The sequence below is a fragment of the Molossus molossus genome, unplaced genomic scaffold (assembly GCF_014108415.1).
Source record: "Molossus molossus isolate mMolMol1 unplaced genomic scaffold, mMolMol1.p scaffold_m16_p_6, whole genome shotgun sequence".
NCBI classification, from domain to species: Eukaryota; Metazoa; Chordata; class Mammalia; order Chiroptera; family Molossidae; genus Molossus; species Molossus molossus.
The window spans coordinates 3277558-3299550 of record NW_023425399.1 but is presented as its reverse complement, the minus strand read 5'-3'; the positions used below and the strand labels follow the sequence as shown (position 1 = coordinate 3299550).

General features: G+C 48.8%; 1 protein-coding gene across 9 annotated transcripts in view; it reads left to right on the top strand.

The window, feature by feature from the left end:
• VAPB (VAMP associated protein B and C) overlaps nucleotides 1–21993 on the top strand; it is a 177147-nt gene that overhangs the window by 53773 nt on the left and 101381 nt on the right. For 6 of the 9 annotated variants that reach the window (XM_036245237.1, XM_036245238.1, XM_036245239.1 and 3 more), the window contains 4 exons: nucleotides 12619–12722; nucleotides 16039–16119; nucleotides 18082–18255; nucleotides 20761–20934. In XM_036245237.1, coding sequence (XP_036101130.1) covers nucleotides 12619–12722; nucleotides 16039–16119; nucleotides 18082–18255; nucleotides 20761–20919 — 518 coding nt within the window. In that variant the 3' untranslated portion in view covers nucleotides 20920–20934. The other 3 variants (XM_036245241.1, XM_036245233.1, XM_036245240.1) reach the window with 3 other exon arrangements.

Below are 21993 nucleotides of genomic sequence, written 5' to 3'. Positions count from 1 at the left end.
TTACTCAAGACCACTAGATCTGGGGGCTGGAAACCTGAATAGCAAGCCCAGCTCTGCTGTTTATTTTTTATTTTTTTATTTTTTTATCCTCACCCAGGGATATTTTTCTATTTTTTCTTCAGATAGAGTGGGAGGGAGAGAGAGAGAGAAACATCAACGTGAAAGGGACACATCGAGTGGCTGCCACCCGCACGACCAGCCCGCACAACGAACTGCAATCAAGGTACGTGCCCTTAGCGGGAACCGAACCCGGGTCTCTCTGGACCGCAGGCTGACCCACGTCTGCTGTTTAACTTGTGGTCTGGTCTTTGGCCAGCCCATGAAGCTCTCTAGGTTGTGGTTTTCTCATTTGTGCATGAAAGTAGTATCTGCCTCGCAGTATTGACTGTGCTGCGCCAGCTGTAGGCATGCTCCTGGGAGGGGCTCCCTAGCTTTGACGGAAGCTGGCTAGTTTGTTGTTGAAGGTGGATTGTACATACTTCAATTTTTTTTTTTTTAGAAATTAACTAATTGCATACATTTAATTAATTTATGGACTTTTTCTAATTTTAAAAAGAGATCTATGGGGTTTTTTCTTTCTATACTTTGCATGTGTTTTATAGTGAAAAGCTTCTGGTAAATTTTCAGATATAATCTAAAAAAAGGTGGTCATGAACTGAACTTGAAACACTAGCAGCACTGCCCTGCCCACACAGAGTGTCATAGCATACCTGGAAAGGGTGTGGCCAGGGCACGACTCTTCTCCCATATCTGGCCCTGGGGATGCACAGCTGCTAGGGAAGGTGTACATCATTCTTGGAGAGGAGTGGTCAGGAGAGAAAGAGGTGGAGAGGAGGGTGATGCCCATCTATGGAGCCGGCCAGAGGGACTGCGGTTTTGAAGGCACACGAACCAGGTTGCAATGTGGGAGCGAGAATTTCTAGCTGTCAGATGTCTTCACATCCTGTGAAGCTCTTTTCACTTTAGAAAACCATATATTCAAGGGACCTTACTTTTTTTGATCCTCACCTGGGGATATTTTTCCACTGATTTTCTTTTTTTAGATAGAATGGAAAGGAGGGAGAGAGAGACACGTCATTTGGTCACCTCCTGCACGACCCTAACTGGGGCTGAATCGAACCTGCAACCCAGGTAGGTGCCCTTGACTGGAATCGAACCCTCAGCCCTTTGGTCCAAGGACCGACACTCTAACTGCTGAGCCAAATTGGCCAGGGCAGACCTTATGTTTTAAATCCTCACCGGAGGACATTTTCCCATTTTTGTTCAGATAGAGTGGGAGGGAGAGAGAGGAAGAGAGAGAGAAACATTGACATGAAAGGGACACATTGAGTGGCTGCCTCCTGCACGACCCAACCAGGGCTGGGGACAAACTGCAAGCAATGTACATGCCCTTACTGGGAACCGAACCCGGGTCTCTGGACCCACGCCGGCGCTCTACCGCTGAGCCAAACCGGCCAGGGCAGACCTTACTTTTTTTTTTTTCAGAAGTCCAGATTCAGATCTTTCATGTTATTTTCTTCAGAGAATGGCAAATCACTTATTGGGTCCTTTAAAAAAAAAAACCCTCTGTTTTAGAAACTTAAGTGGTAAAGTAATGGTTGGAGACAGGCATAACCTAAACTTCTGTCAGTAGGTGGAAATGTGGGGGCTCCTCAGAGGAGTGTTGTGGAGCTGTTCACCGGGTCCCTGCTCTGAGTCCTCTGTGTGCCCTTGGCTAGATGCTCATCTCATCTCATCCTTCAGGTTGCCCCTGCTGGGGCTTGTGCCTGTTGGATGAGGCACATCAGGAGGTGGGGGCACTTTCTGTTTCCATTCATTGGACCAGAAGGCCATGATTTTGGCCCCTGATGCACACCATCTACTAGAGATGGTTTTAAATTATTCAACTCTGGACCTCAGCAAGATGGGCACACTTAAATGGAGATCGGAGAAAAGGAGATTGGATTTTTTTCCCCCCTGATATTTTAAATGCAAGGAAAATAGAACTTTTTGAATTAATGAATTGTTTGAAGCAGTGGGGGGGGGGGGTCTCCCCATTTGTTCTAGCTTTACAAAATTAAATCTATTTTATGAACTGTCTAGTGGGAAAATATTTTTAAGGTAGATAATTTCTGAAAATGTCTTTGTGGTAAGCTGTTAGTGGTTGTGGATTTTTTTTTTTAATACTGCAGTTTAATAATGAGGGAGTTTTCCATTAATATTTCAAACCATGTTTGCCAGCGGATACAGCAGGTGAAGTGGTAAAGTTATGGGCCCATCAAAAATACTTACGCTTCCTGTAATATGATATTAAGTTTAATATTTTTACAGCCTTCACTGAATTCTAATTTCACTAAAGTAGCAAGCATGCTTCTATTTGCAATTCAGTTATGCACTTTGGTTACCTGTGTACCAAGCAGATTAGAAATGTAAAATCTCTCTGTTGGGAGGGGCACTGGGAAGAGGCATGGAAGATACCAGTATTTAGGCACAGGCACGTTTACTGAGTTTGCCCTGGGAACTGAGAATGGACGAGAGACAGACACACACAAGTCTTCTAGTGTCTGAATCTGGTTTACATTATAATCCAAAGAATGCGGGAGCAGTATTCATTCCTGACATATATCCCTTTTCAGCACTTACTTTAGTCACATTCAAAGCACCAAGTTCTTCCAGTAAAACCCTGAGGACAGGCAGTGAATATCAGCAACTCTTCTTGGATGGAAACACTGGTCAATTAATGTAATTGGGTAGCATTGCAATGGGTAATCAATTATTGTAAGAGTTTGCTGACTCAGTGTGATGGAGGTGCTGGCTCTCCCGGAACAGCCCACCTTGGCCACAGCTTGTAGATGGCCACCACCAGAGTGCAGGTGCACTGCCTCAGGGAGAGGAGTCAGCCACTGTCCATCATGTGCTGGTGGGCAGGAGCTGCATGGCCCAGTTTGGGCATCTTCACAGCAACATTCTTGTGCATTTGATCATTTGCTTTGGAACTGAAGTCTCTGATAAGAGAAACAGTTTATAAATGGTTTTCATGAGCCAGGTTTATTACTCTCAGATAAGAACAACTCACATTCATACTTAAAAGATATCTTTAATCTTGTTCACCACATGAGATTCTGGTTTTATAAAAAAATGGAAATTACCAATAAATATTCGGCTTAACTGTGCTTTCAAAGATTGTTTTTTAAAGTTTACTATAATAGTTAAGTTTCTCTTTTTAATTTATTTTTTATTGTTGAAAGTATTACAGACGTCCCCCTTTTTTTCCCATTGACACCCTCCTTCCCACTCCCCCGCCTCCTGCTTTTCCCAACCTAATGTCTGTGTCCACTTGTGCTTATATGCATATAAGTCCTCTGGTTTATCTCCTCTCCCCCCCACTCCCCCATCCCCCTGAGGTCTGTCAGCCTGTTCCCTACTTCCATGACTCTGGATCTCTTTTGTCAACAGCTTATTTTGTTCATTACGGTCCACAAATAAGTGAGATCATGTGATACTTGTCTTTCTCTTACTGCCCTATTTCGCTTAGCATAATACTCTCCAGGTCCTTCCATGTCATCTCAAAGGGTAAGAGATCTTTCTTACAGCTGTATAGTACTCCATTGTGTATATATAACACAGCTTTTTAATCCACTCATCTACTGATGGACACTTGGGCTGTTTCCAGATTTTAGCTATTGTAAATAGTGCTGCTATGAACATAGGGGTGCATATATTCTTTCTGGTTGGTGTTTCAGGCTTTTTAGGATATATTCCAAGAAGTGGGATCACTGGGTCAAAAGGCAGTTCCATTTTTAATCATTTGAGGATACACCATATTGTTTTTCATACTGGCCTCACTAGTCTGCATTCCCACCAGCAGTGCACTAGAGTCCCCTTTTTCCACATCCTTGTCAGCACTTCTTGTTTGAGGATTTGTTGATGGCCACCATTCTGGCAGGTGTGAGGTGATATCTCATAGTCATTTTAATTTGCATTTCTCTGATGATTAGAGATGTTGAGTGTTTTTTTCATGTCTCCTGGCCATTGGTATGTCCTTTCTGGAGAAATGTCTATTCAGGTCCTCTGTCCATTATTTAATTGGCTTGTTTGTCTCCCTTTTGTTGAGTTGTATGAGTACTATATATATTTTGGATGTTAAGCCCTTATTCAGTGTATTGTTGGCAAATATGTTCTCCCAGAGAGTGGGTTCCCTTTTCATCTTGATGCTGGTTTCTTTTGCCATGCAGAAGCTTTTTAGTTTGATGTAGTCCCATTTATTAATTATTGCCTTTGTTTCTTTTGCCCTAGGCAATGTATCAGTGAAAATTCTACTACGTACGATGTCTATATTTAAGTTTCTTAAGAGGAATTCTGTTTCGTTTTATGAGTATGACACAACTGATTTATTCTTTACATTTTCAAAGGTCAACAGAATTTAACAAGTGCAAGCAGTACCCTCACTTAGCTGAAGATGACTTCAGCTGTGCTGCGTGACCGCGGAGGCATACCAAGTCATGTTCTTCTTCCTCATTACAGCTCTTTGCACATTCATACGTCTGAGTGCCCCAGTCTCGACTCTCCTGCTTACTCTTACTTTAGACTCACTGTTGACCATTCACAGGCCAGAGTGAAGAAAGAGAGGCGCCACAGGGGGTGCCGGACAGGAATAATGCAGAGAGCAAGTAGGGAGCGTTCGGGAGGACAGAGGGACCTGGAATGACTTAAGCCTCAGGCAGACCATTCTGCACATATGGTTGATCAGTTTTAAGAGACCTGGTGTGTAGGTCTCACTAAGTTAGAGAGTGATGGGTGCTCATGGTCGCAGCATGAGAGAGACCAGGGAAAGGCTGTTGAGTCTATCGTAAGGTGTCAGGGAGACAGGAACTGTGTTGGAGGTTTGCAAAAGATGCATGTTTTTAAAGATATTTATGAAAAAGGAGTGAGCCTTGTTCTTTGACCAGGGCCTGTATATAGCAACATCATCTTCCAACGACTGGGTACATTTGTGTTAGTTTCTGCACAAATAAATTAATCAGATTATGAGGAGTTGGTTATCTAAGACGGGCTATACTGAACTGGAAAAGACACAAAGGCAGTTTAGTGTTAACTTATTTATAAATAAATAAAATTAATTATTTACCTGCTAGACTCAGAGTTCCAGCCATAGGTCCCTGAATAGGCGGAGGAGAAAGTAGTGATGTTTTTAACATTTTGGGAATCCTGAAGGAAATAATAAATTTACTCATGATAAGGGTACACAGTATAACCAAAATGTTGAGCTGCCTGCTTTAGGCTAGAGTTGTATCACCTCGTTGTGTAACACTGTTACCTTAAGCTCATCAGGAGCTCCAGTCTGTCTCTGATAACTCTGAAACAGTGTGGCAATGACTTTGTTTTTTTTTTTTTTATCCTCACCCGAGGACATTTTTCCACTTTTTGTTCAGATAGAGCGGGAGGGAGAGAGAGGAAGAGAGAGAGAGAGAAACATCGATGTGAAAGGGACACATCGAGTGGCTGCCACCTGCACGACCAACCAGGGCCGGGGGACAAACTGCAACCAAGGTACATGCCCTTAGCGGGAACCGAACCCGGGTCTCTCTAGACCGCAGGCCGACGCTCCAACCACTGAGCCAAACCGGCCAGGGCGGCAATGACTTTGTTATTGCACCTTGCAAGCAGCTCGGTCGAGAACAGTCTTTCGATATACAGGCCGTATGGAAAGAGAGAGAGAGGACAGTGTGATGAGAAGACTGGAAGTGGGTCTGAGGCCACAGGGAGGGCTGTGAGCAGCTCCAGGCAGCAGGCGAGAGGGGAGCCAGGTGGAGGGTAAAGACGTCCCGGAGTTGGTGATGCCTCCAGGAGATTTCTAGAGGAGCTTGATTCAGGAGAGCTGGCAGTGTCGAAGGGAAGAAGGTACACATCTATGAACTAATGAAAAAATGCAGAGTAGTACCAGCATATGAGCCATCAGAACAGTCCTGCTCTCGATCTAACCAAGTAGGAAGGGCAGACCTGTAGGAAGGAGCTTAGAAGTCTGTGCGTCAGGCAGTGTCCACTGGTAGAATAGGGCCCACCGTGGGGACGAGGCTGGGAGGCATTCCAGCAGGAGCCACAGTGTGGCCTGTGTTCTCTGCTGTGGACCCTGGACCAGCAGTGTCGGTGTCTGCTAGGAACATGTGAGACATGCATGTTCTCAGCCCCACGCCAGCCCTGTGGAACCAGAAACGAGGTGGGGTCCTGCCAGCAAGAGTCCGGGTGATTCTGATGCATGCTAAAGCTTGAGACCCTCCTTAGAGAATCAGTAGTGGGTTAAGCCCTGAAAGGTATGGTTTGATGAGATGTGAGTAGGCCAGGGGGACATGCCAGGTTGGGCCAGTGATGACAGATCCCCAGGCATGGATTGGAGCCAGCACAACGTGCACACCTTTTGGGCCAACAGGGCCTGTCGTTGGCTCATACAGGGGACCTGGGGAGGGCAGACTGAAGGGTGGCACTAGTCGTGCCTGCGAGATGGGGGTTCTTGCTGAGGAATGTCGTGATGGTGACTGGGACGTTCAGGGGAGAGTACGTCTGTAGGCTGTGTAACTGGGTAAGTTGGTGGGGAGAGAAACCGAAAGGGTCTCCAAGTTGCAGAATCTGGATGTCAGTGGAGGCCTGGGATGAGATGGTCATGAAAAATGAGGAGGGAGACATTTTGAAGATGAAATTCCGAGATTAAAAAATAATAAAGCATGCACTGTGATGCTCGTTAGACTTTTATTCATTAGCCCTGCTACCATTACATTGCAGATGAAAGTGGTCTGTGACTTGCTTGGGTTCTCATAGGAAGCTTTTGTGCTGCATTTAATCAAGTTGCCATTTCTCTGAGGTGTGTGTGTACACTTGTGTGTTAGGTAGAATATATTCTGAATTTCTTCTCTTTTGAAGAAGGTCTAGTCTTATTGATCCAATGTTTTATGACCCCAAAAGCCCTTTCTTAACAGGATCCCACTTTTGCGATGTGTAATATGGCAGACGTCACATCACAAAGTGTTAATGTTGGTGAGTGGTGACCGGGTCTCCAGGCTGTCTCCTGGTAACAGGCTTCGTTTTAATGTAGTATCAGCAGACACATTTTAAAAGTAGGATAGATGGTTCATTTGAGAGGGTTTTATCATCAGTGTCTCTGGTATTCAAGTGAAATAAATTAAGTTAATGGGAAGCTCTTTTATAGCCTGTCATGGTAAAAGTACATAATTTCTGTCACAATTTGCATGTACGGAACTGAAAGAACAAACGATTAACAGCATTTACTCTGTCATGTTCTCATAAAGTCCCAGCGAATCGGGTTAGCAGACTGAGTGTGACCTGACGTGGCCGTGGCTGAGAAACAAACTTCTGGACGTGAGCTGGAGGCATGTTCAGCAGGATGTGAACACAGGCACAGCAGGGCTTTGTGAGTGTCACACAGTCTGAGTGGCCGCTCCACCCCCTGACTCTTCCTCGCTGATTCGGGAGCCCAGAGGAAGGGAGAGCTGGGGGACAGACAGCTCTTCTGCCTGCTGCTCAAGGACGAAGGAGAGTAGTTACTGTGGGGGAGGGGCCCGTGGCCACCTCACGCCTGAGCTTCCTGGAAGCTCGCCCGCAGTTCAGCGCTTCCAGCTCTCGCCAGCCTCCCGTGTGCTGGCACCGTGCTCACAGGCACGAGCGCCCGCCTCTGCAGAAGGGTGTCTGAGCCGCCACCTTGGCTGCTGCAGTGCTCCCTTAAGGGGATCATTGTTACCACCATTACCCGCTTGCTTACACTCTTGTTTAACTCGCAGGTCTAAACATAAGTTACGCCTTTTCACAAGTCGTCTAGATCTGCACTGTGGTGACTGGGTAGGTAGGGTGCACTAGGCCTGGAGTTGTGCTGATGACGCCTGGGGGGTCTGCGGGCAGCAGTGGATCTCAGACTGTGCCATCTGCAGAGGTTGAACAAGCATTTGCAGAGTAGTTTGGTGAGAGGAGTACAGGGAATCCTTCCCCCTACCTGTAAGGGACATGGTACCCTCTGATGCCACCAAGTCTCGATTCATACCGAACTCAAGGCGGGGTTTATGCAAAACTGCTTTCTGTCTTAACTGCTGTTCACCCAAGCAGGGTGCCTGACAAAGCTGCCAGTGCCTTCCCCACTGCCCCGGGCCATTCTCCTCCAGCAGCGCCTGCAAGGCAGCTTGGTGCAGAGTGATGTGCTCAAACTTTTAGTTTCATGACCCTTTACACCCTTAAAAATTGAAAACCCAAGAACATTTTTGTTTGTAGATTATATCAGTATTTATCATACTGCAAATTAAACAGAAATTTAAAAAGTATTCATTCATTTTATAGTCACAATAATAAATCACTTACATCCAAAATATTTAGTGAGAAGACTAGTGTTGTTTAACATGTTTTGCAAATCTTTTGAATGTCTGGCTCAGCGGAAGACAGGCTGGATCCTCCTATCTGCTCTTGCAGTCAGTCTTTTGTAATGTGTCGTTTGGATGAATGCGCATGAAGGAAACCACCTTCCCATGGAAGAGTATTTTAATAGCTTTTTCAGATAATTATGGACAGTATGTTGTTGTTTTCTTAATCCTCACCCGAGGACATTTTTCCATTTTTTGTTCAGCTAGAGTAGGAAGGAGAGAGAGAGGGAGAAACATCAACGTGAGAGAAGCACATCAAGTGGCTGCCTCCCACATGACCCAACCAGGGCCAGGGACAAACTGCAACTGAGGTACGTGCCCTTAGCGGGAACCAAACCTGGGTCTCTCTGGACCGCAGGCCAACACTCTAACTGCTGAGCCAAACTGGCCAGAGCTGGACAGTGTTTTGTTTTTTTTTTTCCTCACCCGAGGAGATTCTTCCATTCTTTGTACAGATAGAGTGGGAGGGAGAGAGAGGAAGGGAGAGAGAGAGAGAAACATCGACGTGAAGGGACACATCGAGTGGCTGCCACCCGCATGACCAACCAGGGCCGGGGACAAACCGCAACCGAAGTACGTGCCCTTATCGGGAACCGAACCCGGGTCTCTCCGGACCGCAGGCCGACGCTCCAACCGCTGAGCCAAACTGGCCAGGGCTGGACAGTGTTTTTTGATACTACACCAGAACTTGACAAGTGGTACTTCCTTGAAATTCAGTGCAATGTGGAATCTGAAACCATGTCAGTGAACTGTCTGAACTTTGTTTCTCTAAAATGCATTGGTCTCTCTTGCACTTTGATTGGATTTTGTAGTATTATGTTAGCTGAGTTATGGAGGTCTTCCAAATGTTGGCATATTTCATTATATAACATCAAAAAATCACATTTGTTGCTGTTTCCACTGATCTCATCTGAAAAGTTTAAGTACTTGGGAAACTGTGAAGTCCTTGGTGACAGATACGTTTTCCAAGATTCTAATTTTTGCCTGAAAGTCTGGATTTTATCATTGGACACAACTACTATAAGTTGGTTTTTTTTTTAATGAATAGATTTATTTCATTCATTTTTGAGAAGGCATCTACCACATAACCGGTCTGAAGGGCCATCGTTTTCGGGTCCGTGGTGGTCTGCGAGCCAGGTCTGGCTCAGCTCCCCGGCCAGACAGCAGCAGCGCTCTCTGGGCCAGTGTTACCATGTGCTGTCCGATGGGGACAGGAGGAGATGATTTTGTCCCTTCATCAAGGGCTTGCTGCAGGGAGACTGGCCTTTTAAAGAAAATCACAGGTTTGTCACAGAGCCTGGTACGAAGACACCAGCACTGCAGGGCACCGACTCCTCCTGCTCGGGTGCGGGCAACTGTGCCCCAGGGCTTTTGCGCCAACTGAGTGTCAACACAGTAGAATAGGCTCATAACATCCTGGTATTATCATTACCACAGTTTTGACTTAATGCGGCACCTAACAGGGGCACCCTCAGGGTCTGTGGAGAACGCTCTGAGAACCTGTGGCTTGGAAGTCTGACTCTGGAGGCAAAGCCAGTGCAGGGTGCTGACTGGCTCTATCATCAGTGTGCTGCCACGGGACCCAGGTGAGGCCACGTAGCCTTCCTGCGCATTTGTCTCCTCCTCCTCGGTGGATTGTTAGGAGCTCTGAAGGGCAGAACTGATGAGGTGGTCCCTCCTTGGGGCCTGGTGCGTAGCAGCGCTGGTCAGGGTTCCTTTACTTTCCTCCTTGAGACATTGACGCAGCCAGCAGAGGCCTCTCGGCTGTTCTCTGGCACGTGCCCTGCCTCGAGGAGGGGGGAGGGGTCGACAGCCAGCAGCACCGCTTTCTGGGCTGTTTCTGCAGGGAGGGCTAGGTTCTCTGGACCCGTCTGTTCTGTGCGGATGACCCAATGTCGTTTGAGCCAAAGAGCCACCTTCTCTGAAAATTAACTCTCTTCTTGTTGCTCTCATCTTCTGGGCTTCGGGCTCTTTACCGATAATCCTGGTTCAGCCTCATCTCCCCAGGGTGGAGAAGAAGGCCTTTGACTGCTGGGAAGACAGTCCGGAGGAAGAGGCAGTTTCTGCTGCGAGGGCTGTGCCGTGCTGACACTCGAGGTGCAGTGTGGGACAAAGTTTGCTTCTTTCCCATCCAGAAAGAGACTGGAGCATGGTTTTGTCACAGCCAAGTGAAACCTGAAATGCTCAGAACGCAATTTGCTTTCGTTGTAAATAACGAACATTAATCTGACAGTAGTTTGAAGACTGTGACCCAACCGCAAAAGAGGTTGACAGTTCCTGTCCAAGAAAGATCACATTGAGTCCTTAGTTTATCATGTATCATCTTCCTCATAGCACTGGGGTGGGAGGTGGGGGACACACTATGGGAATGTAGCTTTCAGAAGAGGTCGTGGTTTTGACTTGCTGGTGGGGTTAGTGTCAAGCCCAGTGTGTCGCAGTGTCCAGGTCAGTCGGGGAGAGCTCTTGCCAGCTCAGTGGTGCCGGGTCCAGAGCTGCCGGCAAGGACTGCGCTTCCAGGGCAGAACCGTGCCTTTGTAGCTGCGGGGACCCACTCCGAGCGCACCGGCCCTGTGCTTGAGAGGACCTCTGTTCTCTGCTGGTGGGCACACTTCGGATCTTGGGTACTGGGGCTGAACACCCTTATTTTAGTAATCTTTATTGGTAGCTAGACCTGGTGTCATGTATACAAGCCCCAAATCTTTAAAAAGGTTGCACATTTATTGATTTTTTCCTAAAGAGTCTCCCAGGAAGGTCCTCTGGAGCTCAGTCAGAGTTCTCAGATTGGATGTGAGCAACAGAGCCACCTGGGTGACTGCACTGAAGTATTTAAATCGATGCCTTGCTAGACTTGAATAGACTCTGTCCCCAAGATAGAAAGGACCCCTGCACCCCCAAGGTGAATGGGGGATCTTTGTGTTTCTCTTCTCCATCATGTGGCTCTATAAGGTATGTGGGCCCGGGGTGCAGGATGTGAACATAGTTCATATTGGAGTGACCTATGTGGCAGAGGGGTGCTGGGCTGCAGTTGGCGTTTTGTCTTCCTAACCTGTGACCTTGAGCCAGCCAGTTCACTTTGTTGAGCTTCAGCGTCTTCATTTGTAAACTCAGTCTGAGGACACTTGCCCCTTGTCCTGCTGCACAGAGTGGTTGATTGTGAGGCCTCAGAGAATGGACCTGGAAGCCCTAAGATGGGGTTCAAGGGCAAAAGAGCACTGAGAAGTGCCCAGAGAAAAGTGGGAGCCCTGCAGGAGGGGGACAGAGCTCGCCCTGCTGGCACTGCGTCGGCTCCCCAGGCAGACCGCCTGCTTGCTTCTCTGTGCTTCAGCTCTGCGGCCTGGAATGGACGGCAAAGCAGCCCCGAAACAGTGCCTGCCCCTGAGGACTGCGTGGGTAACGGTGGGCCCGAGGTCCCGATCCTGGTTTCTGACACGTGGGACACGCTCCGTCACGTTAGCGCTTGCCACCGCCAGGAGCCCAGTAGACTTCCCCACATGTGAAAGTGCTGTTTCAGAGGCATAACTAGATGAGTGGTTTAGTGAAAGCCTGGCAGCAAATACCGTATTTTAAAGCAGCTGTCATTTCACAGGGGTTGGTCCTATGAAAGCCAGTCAGAGCAGGGGGCACCCCCCCAGTGCAGTGGGCATGACTCCAAGGGAGCCTTTGTGTCAGATTCCTCTAGGTCCTCCGGGAGAAAGGGGCGTGAGCTGGTGACGGCTTCTCCATGCTGCGAGTGTGCTGCTCGTGAACATTTTATAACATTTTATTGGCAAAACTGTATTTCAAGCATTACCTTGATTACCTTGCTGTGGGAAAGAGGACACAGAGAAGCAAACGCAGTTCCTTAACACGTCTTAGATTATTCGGGTGTTTTCTTGAGCAAAACAGGCATGCGGTATTTCTACCTGGTTTACTGTTCTGTGAGGGCTATAGGAGACATTGTGTCAGGTGCGCGGTCAGTGGACCAGGGTTCAGAAGACCTGGGTCCTGTCTCTGCCACTTCCTGCTGTCCGACCTCGGGCAAGTCACCTGACTTTTCCGGACCTCAGGCTTGAGAGCTGGAAAGTGGAGAAGATGCTGTCATCTTGCCCTGCTCACTTCCCCGGGCATCATGAGGCTCAGATGAGAGAATCCGGGTAAATTGCTTTAAACCAAATACAAGTATTAACAAATGGCTGCTGGTAACCAAGCTCTGACCCTCCTAATGAAATGTTTTCTTTCTCAGTGATGTTACAGCCTTTCGATTATGATCCCAATGAGAAAAGTAAACACAAGTTTATGGTTCAGTCTATGTTTGCGCCAACTGACACTTCTGATATGGAAGCAGTAGTAAGTACTGAATGCTTCTTACTTGTTAGTGATTAATGATTAGGTGCAGAATTGCGGGTGCATGCGTTTCACAATGTGTCAAAATTGTTTTTAAAGGGGAATGGTGTTTCCAGAGAGGTTTATACTTTGCCTACCTTTTTTTCTAAAACTTTGGTTTTATGTAACTCTCTAGAATACTGTTATTTTTTTACTTTTGCATCTGTTTGCCTCAGCACTTCCTTGTTCTGATGGGTTGTGTCTTGAATGGTTTGCGGGTTCTCTCCCCTTGCCCCCAACCTGTGTCCCGCAGAAAAGGCCACCATTCATCACCATGTCTCTGCCATCCCCCCGGAACCCAGAGGGATGTGAGAGAGGTGAATGCTAAATGTCCTCAGCCCTGAAGAGTTTCCTTTCTGCTTGGTTCTAATAAGCATGATTCTTTTTTTCTTCTTCTTTTGATTCCTTCATTTTTTCCCCCGCTTAAATGCATGTTTAACTCTCTAATTTTGGTAAAAATAAGATTACTTCATTATCATAAAATAAATGTGATACTATATTACTGATTTTTCTGGAAAAAGAGTATAATGTTAATTCCAAAGTAAGCTTGTTACACATTCAAATAAATGAGGAGACAGCCTGGTGCTGTGAGTGTGAGTCACAAGGTGCCGAGCAGTCCTGCCGTCCATAGCACCCGCCAGGACAGATAGATGTCTGGTCCTTACAGTCTCGGGAAGAAAGGCAGGTTGCCTCAGCATCTCCATCCCCTCACAGCCTGCCAACCTAAACTAAGAGATGACAGTCATCCGAGGGGTGCCTGCGCGTTTGCCTTAGCTGTGCCTCCTACGTGCCGTGTGGGCTTTTCTCTTTCAAAGTCGGATGCTAAGGCTGTTCATCCACAACCCACCTTGTGTCCCGGGATCACCACGTAGCCTTTTCTCTCGTCTTGGAAAAGTAATCTGATCATCTTCATGGTGTTTAACTTTTGGGCAGTAAATGAAGGATAAACCACTCTTCGGGGGTTGGAGAGAGATCAGTGACAGTGAGGCATCTTCCTTTCATAAGAACAGTTATTGAGGTCTTCACTACTTCCCTTCTCTTTCCTAGAACACAGTGTGTCATTTTGTGTTAATCTGGGTGATCAAGGAAATGTATGGCAAACACGAAATACAGAACATCTTGAGAATACCTTCTGTCTGCTTTCACTGCATGGCTTACTGAAGAGCGCATGGGCTTGGGTGGCTTGGGTGTGAAGCTGAGGTCTGCCTTTTACTAACATTGTGGCCTTGGCGATTTGCATTAACTCTCTTAAGGGTTTGGTCACCTGTAACGTGGCGCTAAAGACCTGGTTGACTGGGCTTCTGTGGGATTAAAGGTGCTGTGCGTGAGGCACCTGGCAGGGCCTGGCACAGTTGTGTCTGCGGTCACAGGCCTGGCGCTCTGCAGCCAGGGAGAGTCTCCCCTCCTCCTGTGCTGGTTTGTAACAGTTCAGAAAATGTTTATACAAAATGTACATTGTAGGATGTTTGGAAATACAAAAATGAAAAGTTGCCTGTAATTTGTTTATACTTCACCTAACCACTGTTAATGAGAGAAGCCTTGTGCTTCTTCTTTATTTGAAATACTCCCTTTATCTTAACGCACAGAAAGCCGCGGAGGCGGCGCAGTGACACTCATACCACCTCTACCCCGATCGACCGTCTAACACGTGGCCACATTTGCTCCATTTCTGCCATCGTCTTTCTTTTCCACTGAACCACTTGCATGTAAGATGCAGACTTCAAATGCTTCAGAGCAAGGCCAGCCTGACACAGCCACGTGCTGTTACCACAGCCGAGGCGTCAGCATTGGTCATGTTTTCTGGTGGACACGCCCGTATCGCAGTGTATTCCCGTTGTTCCCAAATGGCCTTTAGCTTTTATTCGAGCCTGGACCTTTTTTGATTTTCAGGATTTGGTATTTTTTAAGAGTCTAAGCCAGCTGTAGAATGTCCCACATTCTGGATTTGTCCAGTGGTTTCCTCACGATTAAGTTCAGGGCCAATGTTTTGTGGCAAGAATATCCCATAGGTGGTGTCATGTATGCATCAGCAGAAGGCATTTAATGCCGACTGTCCCTCTTGTTGACAATGAGTTTTGATTACTTGGTTACGATGGCAACGGCCAACTCTCCAGTGTCAAAGCCCATTTGCCTTTGTGGTTAATAGCAGGGATCTGCGATGCGCTCAGTAACTCGGGTGCTTGGACTTGCCAGCAGTCCTTGTCCCAGCGGTCTTAGCGTCCATTGATGGTCCTTGCCCAGTGTGTGCCCAGGAGCAGACTCAACACCGTTGGTGGTGTCTTCGCTGGTTTTCTGTGAGCTTTCCCATGTGATGAAATACTCCTCAGTGCCTGTCAGCGGCGCTGTTGACTGGACAGGCTGCTGTGATTCACTGGGCAGTCAGCCCCCGTCATTCACACACTGTTGCCTTCCACTCGCTCTTGGTACCTGTGTTGCTCCAGCAGCCGCCTGCATGGTCCCGGGGCAGGGGTGGTAGTTGGTTCCTTCTCCCTCTTGTGGCCTTCTGCTCTGCTGGGCTGCGGTTTCCAGAACTCTCTGCATCCCTGTCTCCCACTTCCAGAGGGAGGAGGAGGAGTACACCGAGAGGCAGCATCCCAGAACAGGGGGTAGCCTGGAAGCAGCAGCCCGCACCAGCAGACGGAGGGAGGGTGCATGGCAGAGACGGGCTGGTTGCTGGTTCGGTGCTCTCTTGGTAGTCAGCAGCACGGTCCCAGAGCTACGCCCAGGTGGGGCGCACTGACTCTGCGAAAGAGGGTGCACCCTGTAAAGGAGCGTTATTCTCTCTTTTTTTTTTTAAATTTAATTTAATTTTAAAATAAATGCTGCATTGGTAAAGCTGGCAGTTGGACCCAGTAGGACGGCCCAGCTCGCATCACTCCTGCCTGACCCCACGCACAGCAGTGAGGCTTCAGACGTGTGCTCGGCCTGCCGGAGCCGGGGGCCATGACTCTCGGAGAGCCCGGGGCGCCCGGCCGTCCGCACAGCAGCCGTGGTCTGCTGTCCGAGTGCTCCGCCGTCTGGCAGCGGGGGCATTGGCTGACTTTGAGGGTTAGGCAGCAAGACTGGGACTAGTGAAGTGTAATAAATATTCAGAAAAGCTATTGTATTTAATCTTGTCATGTTGAAAATATTGAAATCTCAGCAGACTTAAATTCTTTATTTGATATACAATCAGGGCTTTCTCATTAAGAGTATTTTTCTAAAATTGTCAGTTATAGGAAGAAAATTACTCTTCCAATAGCTTTATAATATCCTGATTATTAAATTTAAATTGTTTTAGTGGAAGGAGGCAAAACCAGAAGACCTTATGGATTCAAAACTTAGATGTGTGTTTGAATTGCCAGCAGAAAATGATAAACCAGTAAGTATATTTATAGTTAACAATAATTTAATGTTGCAAGCTGATACTTATTTGCATACCGTCTCCTGCAAAACCAAGATTTAAGTTGGCAAATTATTTTCTTCTTTCTGATGAAGAAAAAAAATAAGCTGAAGTCGACAAATAAGTGGGCCCTCATGGAATCAGCCTCTGAAGGACTTACAGAGAGATAGTAACTGAAACAGTTCTTCCCCTTGCAACGCGCACCCCGTCCGCTGTGGAAATGTTCTAAGTCCCAGAGCGCGTCTTCGACTTGGCAGAGTTAGAGGTCGCTACGAGACGGGGGTGAGACTAAAGCACAGTAATTTGCCATTTACTACGGGGTGCGGCAGACAGGTGGTGAGCGTGTAGGTCCACTGTTTCACCAGTGCTGCCTGCGGCTCCCCGGCCGCTCTTTTCTTCAACACCAGCTCCCCCCCCCCCGCCACCCCCCCCACACACACACACACTGCTGTCACACCTGCTTTTTAAAAAATCCTCACCCGAGGGTATTTTTTTATTTATTTTCAAATACGGGGGGGGGGGGGGCGGGAAGAAACATCGACGTGAGAGAGAGAGAGAGACACTCTTTGGTTACCTCCCACACCACCCCGACCAGGGGACAAACCACAACCGAGGTACGTGCCCTTGACCTGAATCGAACCCGTGACTCATTGTTCCGCAGGGCAACGCTCTAACCACTGAGCCAAACTGGCCAAGGCCTGCACACCTGCTTTTAGAGGAGGGTCTCAGCCTCAGGCTGTTAATATTTGGGCCCTGTGCTCTGCTATGGGGACGTCCTGCTCCTCGTAGGACGCCTGGCCTCTGACCACCAAGTACTGGTAGCACCTTCTAGTTGTGACAGCCAAGATGTCTGCTGAGATTGCCCCCTTGAGACTCTCCTGTGCTGTCTGAGGGGTGAGTCCAAGGAGTGGCTTCCTCCAGGCTGCCGCTCACTTTTCTCTTTGTATATAACCAAGGGATAGGCCTGGCATGGCCCTTACTTGTGACTGGTTGAAGGCAGAAGACTGAAATGCTAATATGGACTCCCTTCAGCCTAGTCGGAAAAACTTAAATTGTATCACAAACACAATGTGAAGCACAGGCAGAGTCAGCTACCTTGGCTGTTAATAGCTGACCTTCTGTGAACATCGCCCATGATGACCTGCAAAGTACTTAGTATGTTCTTCCCGCACAGTCATGGACACTGGCATTGTTCTACTTCTTTGAATTGCACATTATGTCCTGGGAAGGTCAGTCTTGGACGTGCTGAGGCCTGTGTTCTGGTCCTAGCTCTGTGCTACATCAGCTTTAGATTTCAGGGCCTCACATCTCACCCGGAAACTAAAGGGCCGAGCTTGGAACCCGCCAGGGCAGTGATCCCAGCACACCTGAGCCTCCACACCCCGCTCCTCCTGACACATTCCTAACACGGGGCAGTGAGGGTGGGGGGGGGGAGATCTGTCCTTCCCCAGACTGAATACTGCACTCCCTGCCCTTGGTCCACCTTCACCCCAGCTTCCGAGTTCTAAGCTCATGACCGAATCGCCCGCGCGTGTCCTCCGTCGGCCTTCCACCCTGCCCAGCCAGCCCTGGGGTGTGCGGGTCTTCCCAGGGTCAGTGGTCTGTGGCCGATAGTCCCTGCGCTTGCACACTCACCATGTGCTGGTTTTGCAGGGCAGGGGTCTAAAAGTGCGGTACATACAGCCCTTTCCTCCTCTCCAGTGTTAGTCCTCAGCCGAACTTCAAGGTGTGCCATTCTCCATAATTTCTGGGGCCCAGTTGCTTTAGATCATCACTATGAAGGTGCTAGATGAAGCAATCCATTTTTAAACAAACATGACATTTCACAGTGTGGATGAAACGCTGCCACGTGTGGTGTTGCTGGGAGCTGCTTTACTTTGCATAAAAAGGTCATTTATCACATAGTTGGTGACACTTGGGCTTTCATTTATTTCTGAACAGCATGATGTAGAAATAAATAAAATTATATCCACAACTGCATCAAAGACAGAAACACCGACGGTGTCTAAATCTGCAAGCTCTCTGGACGACACTGAAGTGAAGAGGGTGAAGGATGAGTGTAAGAGGCTGCAAGGCGAGCTTCAGAGGCTGCGGGAAGAGAGCAGACAGCTCAAGGTAACAGCTCGTCCTTTCTGCCACCTGCAGGGAACGGGGCTTCTTCACTAGGGTCTTGGGGAGGGAGGGTGTTGAGCCCCTGAATGTGTAGACTTGTTTGTATTTGCACACTTTTCTCCCGGGGAGAAATCCCATAGCTTTCCTTAGGTTCTCAGAGGGTCCTTGAGCCTCTCCTCCCCCATCAAGAACCTGTGTCCCTTGAGCAGAAGTTTCTCTTGTCCCCTTGTGTGAAAAGCAAAACAAAACAAAAATACCTCCCACTCTCCATTAGCGTAAATTGAAAATAAAATTAGAGACCAAAAGTGAAACAGCAGTGGTTATGTGGAATTTACTTGTCCCCACTGGGTGAGAATCTCTTTGTGAAGAGGGTGATACTGACCTGGACTCCATTTTAACAGGTGTAATTCTGACCTCTGAAGATGCTGAATAGGTCTGAGCATAAGGCCCTCCTCAAACTAGGATCATGGTGATGAGCTTGGAGGCCAGTAGCTGTCAGAGTAGATGAGGATTATTGAGGAGAAGCCCCGTCGGTGGTGCTGGAGGGGCAGGCCGCACTGGGTGGTGGTGGAGGGAGGGGCAGGTCGCACTGGGTGGTGGTGGAGGGAGGGGCAGGTCGCACTGGGTGGTGGTGGAGGGAGGGGCAGGCCGCACTAGGGCGGGGGGGGGGGGGGGGGGGGGGCAGGCCGCACTGGGTGGTGGAGGGAGGCAGGGCACTGCTTAGGCCCGGAGGCCTGTGGTGCTGTGGAAATGACCAGCCAGACTGGACGAGCTTCGAGTCTGTTAGTCACAGCCTCCCAGGCCTCTGTCTGCAGAGCACCTCTGCAGCCCCTCCGGCTTGAAAGTTGGGCTGCTTTAGACACAGTCTTGGAGAGAATATTTCTGACCATCTGATCAGAGGAGCTTTTGTTGCAGCTTGAATTTTGAGGCTGATCTATTCCCTTCATCTTGGTCATGCCACCCAAGCATGTAATAGGTTTTCTCTCTTTAACGGGCACAGCACCAGGTTCCCGTAACAAATTCGTCCCGACGCCTGTCCCTCCCTCTCATTGTGCAGTGTGGTGGGCCTGAGACTGACAGCCGCACGGCTGCGTCACTGCAGGTCTCCTGCGCGCGCAGGGCCACCAGGGAGGGGCTGCGCTGTCCTGGCCAGAAGTCTAAGCTGTGCGGAAGCTTCTTCTTGAGTGTATTTCTCTTCAGGAACAGAGCTCTGTGCTGTTTAAAGTGATAAATAGGTAGAAATAGCTTCTCTATAAACCCAATAAAATAAACGCTGTATTTTGCTGTGCCCATTTTTTTTGGAGTTAATCGAGTAACAGTGGTCATTTATCACTCTGCACGATATTGGCCATGTCCCATGAGCAGAGTCTCGCTAAAATATTATCAGGCCCATCTCGACATTAGAGGATTCTTTATTCTGCCAGACACTGATTTCTTGTTTTGTGTTTTTCATTCTTTTATTTGGCCAACAAATATCCTGAGGCCCTGCCGTGCACCCAGCACTGGCTCCCAATGGGAGCAGCCCTGCCCTCGAGCCCTGTGAACAGGGGTAGCAGGGAGACCTAGACACGAGCAGTGACCTAGCCTGACAGCCAAGGTGACAAGCGGCTCCACAAGTGCGTGGAGAGTCGGCTCGGTGGGCTGGCTGCTGCTTGTGTGAAGGGACAGAAGGAAAAGAGGAAGGACAGTGTGGCTGGGGGTGTGGGTCCCAGGAGGAGTGAACGGGGCACCAGCAGAGTCCCAGCTGCTGGGCGCGGCCGTGCAGATGGAAGGCCTCGGTGGCTGTCCTGTGTGGGAAGTGGGGCCTGTCCCTTGCCCCTGGGTAGTGGGTAAGGACTGTGCCAGGCACCTTACATGTAGGAAAGGCAGTGCTGCCCCTTCGGGGGAAATCCAGGCACTGAGTAGAAAATCTTCGAGATGTGTGGGTCAAGTTCAGTCACATTCCAGTGTTCCAAATACCGTGCTGTTGACACAGTGAACGCCAGCAGCCCCGTGTGACTCATCACACACCCACTGTGGACACCACGCTGCACTGGGAAGCTTCCAGGTCCCCACTGTGGAGTTTCTTGTGCTTTTCCTGTTCCTGCCTTGAGAGGTGCCTGTCATTTCAAAAGGCGATGACTGATGGGAGACGCCTGTTCAGTGAGGGAAGGAAGGGCAGGGGTTGGGGTGGATATAGGTGAAGAGGAGCAGCTGGGAGACATGGCCAAGAAAGTGGGTGTGTCCAGGCTGGACCCCCATATGTGCTTTTTTCTATAAACCATGGGGAGCCACGGAGTGCCCTGCTTGGATCTTGATGCAGAAAGGTAACTGGCAGTAGCGTGTGGCACGGATGGGAGAAAGGGGTCTCCTAACATTTTCAGTGGCCTTCAGTCAGTGCCTGGGAGGCTTCAACATGGAGAGGTTGGACCCAGCACGGGCTGAGTCGGGGTGGAAGCCCACCTGCTGCACTGCGGCCAGCTCCGCCTCCGGGCGCGGGTTGTCTGAGCTGTGCGCTTGCTCCCCTAGGAGGAAGACGGCCTTCGGATGAGGAAGACGGTGCAGAGCAGCAGCCCGGCTCCTGCAGCAGCCACAGCTGGGAGGGAGGAGGGCCTCAGCACCCGGCTGCTTGCGCTGGTCGTCCTGTTCTTCATCGTCGGGGTCATCATAGGGAAGATCGCCTTGTAGAGGCCGCGAGCGGAGGGGGGTGGGTGGAGGGTCTGCCAGATCATGGCATCCAGATTTATCATAACCATGTATAAGAAGAAATTACTGTATGATGACATCTCACAGGGCTTGCCTTTAAATTACCCCTCCCTGCGCGTGCGCGTGCACACACAAATGTAACATAATGTAACGATCTTTTAGAAAGATAAAAATGTATAGTGAGTGATTGGGAAAAAGAATGATCTGTGTTAATGACAAGGGAAACTGATCAGATGGTAATGGCATGTTGTAAATGTCATTTTAAACATCTCTAGCCTTGGTCCATGCTGCTGGCTCCCTCTCTGAAATCAGGACACTCTTCCTCACTGGGCGCTGGCCCTCGGAGCGGAGCCCAGTGTGGTGGGGAGTGCCGTCCCTCCAGCAGGCGTGCCCGCCGGGCTGCTTGCCCTGTGCTGCTCCGGCCGTCAGTTCCCTGGGACTGAGGGCAGATCAGCCGCTGAGAAGAATGAGCTGTGGCGGCATGGACAAGCGCGCTGGGCATGGGTGGGTCTGGGCACCGAGGGGCCCAGCGCTCGGGAAGGAAAAGTCAGTGCTTTGTTCTCTTAAAGGGACCAAGCTAAATTATTGTTGGTTCATGTCATGAGATTGAACTGTTATTCGGAGATGTTTAATGCATATTTAACTTATTTAATGTATTTCATCTCATGTTTTCTTATTGTCACAAGATTATAATTAATGCTGTGGCCTAAACATCACCTGTGCTACCTAATGCCGTGGCTGAAGCTGGCATCGTGGCTGGAAGGCTGTGGGCTCCTGTCTGGAGGTTCTAGATTCTGCATGCGAGTATATGGACGTGTAGTTCATTTGAGTGTTGGAGACAGCAGCCAGGAAGTATTTTCTGTGTAAATAATTAACAACTATCATAGGGAGGGAGATTTTAGTAGCAACAGTCAACTCAGTCGTACCTTTCACTGGAGGAGAGTGGCCGATCCTGTGTCCTTCACTGCGTACCCCTCAGCTGACAGGCACACTTCCCGCACACGTCCCAGCCTGGGGGCAGGGCAAGTGAGTCAGAGCAGACTGCGGCCTCTAGGA